We start from the raw sequence: 8,464 nt of genomic DNA on the forward strand, positions 1-8,464 counted from the left end.
CATGAAATTCATAGAAATAGTATACAGAGGTAAAACGGATTGTGACATTCAGCTGATACGCGCTCATGCATCAATGCAGTATAGGCAAGTCAGACACTCTCGTCCTCCATTTATATACTCTTGATATAATTAAAATCGTAAAAATTTTCGGCACGCTTTGCGTGCCAAGAAGTCAACCTGACCACATTCAATCTAGTGGCTACAGCCTTGCATACAAGAAGCTAACAGAAACAGAACAAGTCGCTATTGGTGAATGGCTCCACTAAAGCTGCTAAAGGGCAGAAAATTTGCTGAAGACTGTAAATATGTGGTCCTGTTGCCATAGCAACGCTCTATTAGTTTCTATGCTACTTCACTACACTTTTATTATTGCAATTATTAGCAGCCGTGAATATTACGTACAGTAATGAAATAGTCAGGGGGGACCATGTGGGTAGGAAACGGGTATAAATCTAATTGGAGTGGCCTAAATATAATAGTAGTAAGACACGGCCATGCATGGTCCATGGAAGCCACTCCCTAACCGAGGCTGCCTATACATGCAGGGGTGGATCTGGGTCAAGTTTCATGGTAGGGCAAGGAAGTGGGTGGGGCATTTATAACTTTCAATAAGTAGTTATTAACTATTAATAACTTGTAATTAACTTTTTATAATAATTATAATGAATTAAGACAAAATGTTGATCTGTTCTTCAGGCCCGTAGCCAGGGGGGGTTCGGACGAACCCCCTGTTGTAGCTGCAAAAAAGTTGTAGATTAGCTCCTGTCATGAAGAACAGCACTGCAAAAGCAGGATTAGCATTTTGGCAACAGCAAGAAGCACAGATGGCCATTTTAGCTGAGTCAGCACATGGCTGAGATGAGTAAATTAAGACCACGCCTACCAACCACACCCATTTTTTGTCACAATTTTTGCTGCGCGCTTTGCGCGCAGCAATTTCCGAACCCCCTGTTTTAAGTTCCTGGCTACGGCCCTGTTCTTATCTCCGTTTTCAAATGTGTTCTTATCTCCACTTCTACCTGTACTGTTCCACTGCTTTGTGGATGAGAAGATAGTTGGTTGGGGCCGTTTAAAATTGTAGTTAAGAAGAGACAGCTGCTACTGTTTAAGGCCCACCATTTAACATACCCATTAGTCTCGCCCCACCCCTTCGCTTACCTGTGGAGGAAGGATCTGCAAGAGATGTTCAAGGGACAATATCCTCAACTTTTCTTAGCTGCAAAGCATCTGTTTCAGCTATTTTGACCGATCTGGTCTCCTCTGTCACATGATGTAGTTCAAGCACGTGTTCTTCTTTGCACACATTTTAGATGGCAGTGCACGGTCTCCAGACCCTTCCTCCAGCTCTGCAGGTAGCAAAGGGGTGTGGTGAGACTACATACCCATAAATGTATAAAACAGACAATTTATTTTATATATTTACCTTACTTGAAGAGATTGAAGTAATGAAGAGAATGAAGGCAAATTGAAGCATAAATACAAAACTCTGTAAATACAAAACTCTGTGGATAAGTAATTAATAAAAATTATTTACGTTTATCATTTTACAATAATTTCTCTCACTTCAAGGGAATCTTGGTGTAAGTAGATAGGGTGTTTAGGCAAGCACATCATCTCAATCTCATCATAGATCAGTCAGTAACGGAGAGTCGGAAACTATAAAAATAATACTGAGCATGCGCAGTTGGATGCATCAAAATGGCGTCCAACCACTTGGTGAGTCAATATGTGCTTAAAAATGACGACAAAATCATTTTGTAGAATTACAATGCCAAGCCACACTACACTAGCGTCCCTAAAGTGCAACACAATGGTGCAAAAATGATATTTCTAGGATAAAAACTGTAGGACTAGTTCTTCCTTAACTGTGGAAGAAGAAGGAGAAAGCTGAACATTTGGTGCATGCAGGCATGCATGCATTCATTTGCCGTATAACTATCTTATGGAAGTTTTTAACTTCTTTTTATAACACTAACCTGTTCTAATATAATTATAAAGGACATCCTGACTGTCAGATAAGCTATAAAGAATTCCTGAAGATTTACACTGTCACTGGCTCAATGCTTCTGGGATGGCAGCCATTTTGGGGGTGCGCTCGTCCAACTCAACCCTACATACCAAGCGCTAGCGCTTGGTAATAGAAACAAATGGAAAAGAGAGGTATCTTAAAGGACTCACTGAATTAACAGAGAGCTTAGAGTTATAGATCTATTAAAATTTAGAAAAATTAGAAGAAAAAGGCCTATAACAGAACAATTACTACAAAGACATCTAAATTGAAAAGTGCATGCATTACTACTAATAAAAGAGTTTAAACAAGCGTAACTGGGTAAAAAGTATTCCATAAAAATTTCTTCAATTTAATACAATTAGTATTGGGAGAAAGTATTAAATCAAAAGAGGAGAGGCTGTTCCATAGCTTGGGGAGACGGCAGAAGTACGAATTGGATGTCTGAGAGGACCGGGAGAATTTATGGCATAGCTTCATGTAGCCACCTGATCTAGAGTTTGAGTGAGAGAGGGAGACAAAAGAGAGTATATTAAATGAGCCTGTGTAGCTTACATCTGAGCTATGGTGTAGACATCTGAGTGCGAAGGAAATATTGAGGTATTTGAAATACATGGATAGAGGTAAAATACCTAGAGTAGTGAGTTGTGACCTGTAACCTGAAGTATAGTCAGATAAAATATATTTAGTGACTCGTCTTTGAACTTTTTCAAGTTGCTTGATACCCTTAATGGTAGTTGGACGCCAAATAGGGACACTGTAGGATAATATGGAGCATACTAACTAGTACTTTACTACTTGCAACTGAATTGTGTAAGCATATCCACTTGAAGTTAGCATTTTCTAGATTTTAATTAAATTTCATTAAAGTACATGCACCTCAATTATTACCAAATTTTTTATATCTTTTTTGTCAAAAATAGTTACAAATTAATTATCATTAACATTGTTATACTTGAGTTTATTTTGACTGATATAGGATATTAACATCAAATCAGCAGAATTAATGTACTTTATATTAAATACTGTACTATTATGATTATACAGTGTATATACTATACAGTTTTGTTTCAATTGGTATATTGATTAGCTGTACTTAAATTTGATGTCTTTGTTAAAAGAGGCAATTGTACACATTAATTTTGTTATTGTAAATGTATTTAATTTAGGCTCCTATTTCTTGTTTGCCACTCTCTCCTCTTTATTTATTATATCCTTTCTTTTTTCTCTTTCCTTTTCTCTCTGTATCTCTTTTATGTCTATAGTACACACACCATAGCAGTTTTATAATAAGCATTCACCGGTTACATGCATGGCCTGACCCATCACCATGAAGTCATTATCATTGGAGGAGATTGTTTGATCAAACCACCATCTCGTTAATACAGGAATGAAGGAAAATAAACAAGAGGTATTATACATTAATGTTAGGTTATATACCATTAAGCTTGTGCTTTAAGAATGATATTTTTGCTGTCATAAGTTCAGCTAGCTTGCTCTGAGTAGTAAAAGAATATTTTTTGAAATTTTTTTGCAATTACATGGTAATTCACATAAGTTTTGCCACCAGAAAATAGTGTATTTTGGCATTAATGACTTGTTTTTATTCTGTGGAGCATAGGGAAAATTAAGCTTGCTTGTTTGATAAAGTGATAGCGAAGTTGTAAATTTCTTAAGCTTTCTGACTTCTAATAACTCAATTTGTTAAATTCACAAAAATTAATTTATATGAATGAGTTTTTATGCTTTACGAGTGTCTCGAAGATATCCTCGAAGCGTGGCCTTTCATCATCATTTTGTTCCCAGCAGTTTACCATTAATTGTTGAAATGGTTCAGGACAATCCTCAGGTATGATCATACGATAACCTTGTGGTACTGCTTCTACTACTTCGACATTAGTCATCCCAGGGTATGGTAGATTTCCTTTGGTGACCAGTTCCCATAGTAGTATACCAAATGACCAAACATCAGATTTAATACCCAGTCGGTTTAAGGTGTGCCATTCAGGTGCTGTCCATCTTATAGCTAGCTTAGTTCTTTCCTCAATAATCCAGTATTTATTGCCGTTGAGGTGTTGAGCAAAATGAAAGTTTGCTATTTTGACTGTGTTATATTCTCCTACTAGTATATTGGCAGCTCTTAGATCACAATGAATGTAATATTGTTCTCCCAAGTAAATCATACCATTAACAACTTGAGCTGTAATGTATATTAACTCTGCTGGTGCAAAACTATATCTACTGAGATGTTTTTTAAGGTTTCCATGATTCATTAGCTCTGTTACGATATAGAAAGGATATTCTTTAGTGCAAACACCATATAGACAAATAATGCTTTCATAGTTGAGTTTTTTCAATATGTTGGCCTCTTTCAGAAATCTTTCTTGTGTAATATCTGCTGTTATATTTGTCTTTATTAAAACTGACCCTTTATTATGCCAATAACCCATAAATATTTCACCAAACTCTCTAATATCTGTGCAATTCATAACTCTAATTGATGATTTCTCAATTTCCCACCTTTCATCTCGTTCGATGAGTCTATTCACTGGCTTAAAAACTGGAACTGTTAATGTACAGGGCAGGTAATCAGCTATTAGCATGTAGTACTGTAACAATTCATTCAGGGAATTAAACTTCACCTGATCACTGATACAGTATGTATTATTGTGATTGTATAAAAGATAGTGTAAGATCGATCCTCTAAAATTAAGCGAGAGGGAACATGATCCAGGTCTACTTTCACTCTCTCTAATTAGGAAAGTGCCTGATTGAGTGTCTGCTTGACTGAGTCTCTCTTCTGCTTCAAGACGACTTACTATATGATAGTAGACACATTTGTAATGCCTATTAATTGAAGGAAGTAGAAATTATTTGTTACATCCATAGAGTTGAATTAAATATATGTAAAATGAACTACATACACAAGAGTATCCATGCTTATAAAATTATTCTCACTTCAACATGTTTTCATCGTCAATTGGTACTATGTACATGTAATTACTTGGAACGTATCCTTTATTGTATGTATTTAGTGAACACATGTACCACTTTTTATTGTCACTATTTTCAATAACTTCAAGTACTTCTCCTATCAAAAAAGCATGCAATGGGCATAATTTTTTATTTACTAATCTTGCCTTTTTTAAAAGATAAATCTTGTTCAGTATATGCTTGGCGGTAGTAAATAGCCACAAAAACTATAAATATTGTATTGTAATAATTTCATCTCTTTATACTGTATAGTGGAAAATTTTTGCAATCCAAAGCTTTGTGAATCCATCCAAAGATATATTTTGTGACTTTAATTTCTGCAATTTTCTACCATTTTTAGCCATGTTAAACATTATTTAATTGATTTTTTACAGATTTTGTGAATTTTTTGAAAACACAAAATTTGCAAAAATGGGACGACAAAAGTTTCCACTATTATGATAACTTACATTTGTGCTGCTTAAAATTTTGTGTCCTTAGTAACTGTAGAGTGTGATTATCATCAGCAATTATTTTTATAAAATGCTTTGCTTTCTCATCATCACTGATTGTTTCATCAAGGAGTATCGGTGGAAGTGGCAGAGTTTGATTGGTCATTGCAAATTGAAACAAGTGAAGTGATTCTAATAACGAAGGACCAACACAACTAATGGGAACAGCTCCCTTCTGACCAGTCTCCAGTGACTGTACCTCATACCCATTCTTACTTAACTGAAATATTTCACCCTTTTTGAATGAGATAATTGTGTTATTATAATCAGCTTGTGCTACACAAATAGATCCACTTGACGATAATGTTGTTTGTGTGAATACATGTGTTAGCTTTTCTTTATCTATAATTGATGTGCAAATAAAAAGTATTTATAAAAATGCTTACTGTTCAACAACTGTACACTAATAAATGATATGCTTTCTTGTAGTTTCTCAATCTCTTGTTCATTGTGCTGTAATGCTTCCTTTTGTACTGTTATGATGTACATGCATATTATTAGAAGCAAATAAAGTGTAACATACTTATTCTGACCCTTAGAGTCGACTGTAAATGTTCATTTTCTCTTAATAGCATTCGCTTTTTTGTACTTGCAGATTTTTCTCTTTCAATTTGTTTCAACTTTAGCTTATAATCTATACAATACAGTAAAATGTGAATATTAATTTAATGCTCAAAATATTTGTACTATACCCGATGACTTCATAGTGCTACGAATGAATTCTGTTTTTAAATAAATAATTATAAGTTAATAAGTCAGTGTAATTATATATCTACCTTGATTTTTTATTAGAGATAAAATTTTTGGTGCTTGATTATTTAGGAGATCTAATACAGGTTGTAATAGCAATAATTTTTATTTTAATTTATACTTTTATTGTCATCATTGTATGGATTCAGCTTTTGTATTTCTCCTTCACACATTTCTATCTGCTCTGCAATGATTTTTTGTTCCTTGAAAAAGTAATGAAATTCATTAATTTTTATTGTTATTAATTACTTTCTTTTTGATCATTATGTCATATACAGTGTAGTGTCCAATTTTTAATCGCATCAAATCAAATTCTTGTTGCAGTACAGAAAGATTATCACGAACCCTCAATTGCAAAGCATTTATTAGATGACCTGGAGCACCACAAATGATGATGATGGAGTTGCCTTTATGCATGCTTTTGACTATGATCCTTCTGCTCAATCCTTTGAATGCTTTCTCCATTAAACGACGAATATCATTCAATAAGTGCTCAGCAGGATCCCAGTCTAGAACAAACTCAATTGTTTCACAAACAAGAAAATCACTTGTTGACAGCTTTTTATCAAGCAGGAATTGAAGTTTGAATGTGCAACAAAACTCATCAACTGTTACTTTATAATCTGTTATCAATGGCTTAGCTTCCTTTATGCTGTAAAAGCTTACAACTTCCTCTACTGGAGCAATATTGATGACATTGCACTTGGTTCTAATAGCTTTCATTACATCTTTCACTGTAGCAGCAGAGGCTAGGTTGGGACCTAGCTCAGGATAGCAATCATCAACAAATTCTATGAACTCTTCAAGAAGGTTCACTGTGATAGTGCAGGATATCAGTCGAGTGACTTTGAAATAGAACGATCCGAAACCACCTCTCATTTTGTCAAAATGATAAGTATATTCCTCTGAAATCTGAAATTCAAATTCTATGGCAGATAATTAATTCTCATTGATAACAATAATACCTGTCATTTGAACTCTTGTTTCTTCAATGGCACTTGATATCACAGGATCACTGTTGTCTTCAGGTGCACTTTCAGATTCAAAAATAACATCCTCTGAAAAAAACATACCTAACTTAATAATTTATTTTGTCTTTTTTTCTTACCACAATGCCTCATTAACTCATTGGCCATATTGGCAGTGTCTTTTGTTTTAAATAAAATTAGAGCAAAGGACTTTAATTTATTATGATCATTTGCTACTGCTGTGTATATTTCTTTCATTGTACCATCGAATAGTGTGTGTCCGCAACTCTTCACTTCCCTCATTGTCTCTTCAGATATCAGTCCTTCTGTATGTAACAGATCAACTGATTCCTCCGAGAGTATTGCTTGAGATATTCTACTACTGTAATGCTGTAGTAGTTGGCTGGCAGGATCAACCACTAGAAATTAAGCATTTGACATTTATAGTGACTTGAAATTGATTTTACTTGTTTTTTGAACATTTTCAGCAACTGTTGTTACATTTGATCTTCTAGTAGCAATAGCCAATGATTGCCAGGTAAGAGGATACACACTTTTATCAGATTTACTCAGCCACTTTGTCAAGCACTCCATCAGGCAACGTGAAGTATTTCCTCTATGAGTAGCCTCAATAGCTTCCAGTGTAGGATGGAGCAAACCTAAATTTAAACCCAATTCGAACCATTTTGCCTCAGGAAACTTATATTGCTTTAAAATCTGTACGATTTGACTTAACTTGCTAATATCTAATGATAAAGTAAGCACTTAATGCAAAAAATACAGATTAACCTACCTAATATTATAGGAAATGTTCCTACTACTGGTTTGCTTGCTGCCATTTGTACTTTTTATTACTATGCTATGGCATCAGTTTGTATTAGGCTTAATTTTAGCTTTGATTTTGTAATGGGAATTAGGTCAACATTATGCTTTTTACACCTTGTTACACAGTTTATGTAAACAGTGTATATGCTTGTATTTATACAAAAACACAACACTAAAAAAACAACCATGCTACAACATGTATCAATTTAGTTTGACGTCTCTTTTCATGTTAGATACAGCCTTGATTAATATGTGAAATTTTGATGGCATTGATATATATATATATATATCTCATAATTATGAAATCATCCTTTGATGTGGCCGGGTTTATATTTTTGTATATATACCTGCCATTCAGAAATGCTGTCATCATTATGAAATATATCTTATATGACATACTAAAACCTGTCTATATACAAAAATATAGA

General features: G+C 34.3%; 2 protein-coding genes and 1 long non-coding RNA gene across 4 annotated transcripts; all 3 read right to left on the reverse strand.

The window, feature by feature from the left end:
- Window positions 1–1,110: 1,110 nt before the first annotated feature.
- LOC109584848 (uncharacterized) lies at window positions 1,111–2,049 on the reverse strand. 2 transcript variants are annotated; one of them, XR_002186200.1, is made up of 4 exons: window positions 1,977–2,049; window positions 1,564–1,656; window positions 1,424–1,486; window positions 1,111–1,374 (listed from the first exon to the last, which is right to left on the reverse strand). It is a non-coding gene; the product is annotated as an uncharacterized LOC109584848 (long non-coding RNA). The 2 variants fall into 2 exon arrangements; XR_002186199.1 differs by lacking the exon at window positions 1,977–2,049 and having other exon boundaries at window positions 1,564–1,970.
- Window positions 2,050–3,644: 1,595 nt separating this feature from the next.
- LOC109584853 (tyrosine-protein kinase-like) lies at window positions 3,645–4,875 on the reverse strand (the record flags this gene model as incomplete). The annotated part of the gene is made up of 1 exon (XM_020000746.1): window positions 3,645–4,875. A coding segment is annotated over one exon (1,143 nt), but the record flags the coding sequence as incomplete, so codon positions are not given.
- Window positions 4,876–5,112: 237 nt separating this feature from the next.
- LOC100637348 (uncharacterized) lies at window positions 5,113–8,150 on the reverse strand. The gene is made up of 11 exons (XM_020000744.1): window positions 7,679–8,150; window positions 7,352–7,630; window positions 7,209–7,301; window positions 6,493–7,169; window positions 6,365–6,446; window positions 6,270–6,320; window positions 6,186–6,215; window positions 6,017–6,127; window positions 5,880–5,966; window positions 5,452–5,835; window positions 5,113–5,208 (listed from the first exon to the last, which is right to left on the reverse strand). The coding sequence occupies exons 1-11, from the start codon at window positions 7,803–7,805 to the stop codon at window positions 5,132–5,134; spliced, it is 1,998 nt and encodes a 665-aa protein (XP_019856303.1). The 5' UTR covers window positions 7,806–8,150; the 3' UTR covers window positions 5,113–5,131.
- Between the last annotated feature and the right edge of the window lie 314 nt (window positions 8,151–8,464).

This window comes from Amphimedon queenslandica, unplaced genomic scaffold, assembly GCF_000090795.2.
Source record: "Amphimedon queenslandica unplaced genomic scaffold, v1.1 AMPQUscaffold_13158, whole genome shotgun sequence".
Classification (NCBI taxonomy): Eukaryota; Metazoa; Porifera; class Demospongiae; order Haplosclerida; family Niphatidae; genus Amphimedon; species Amphimedon queenslandica.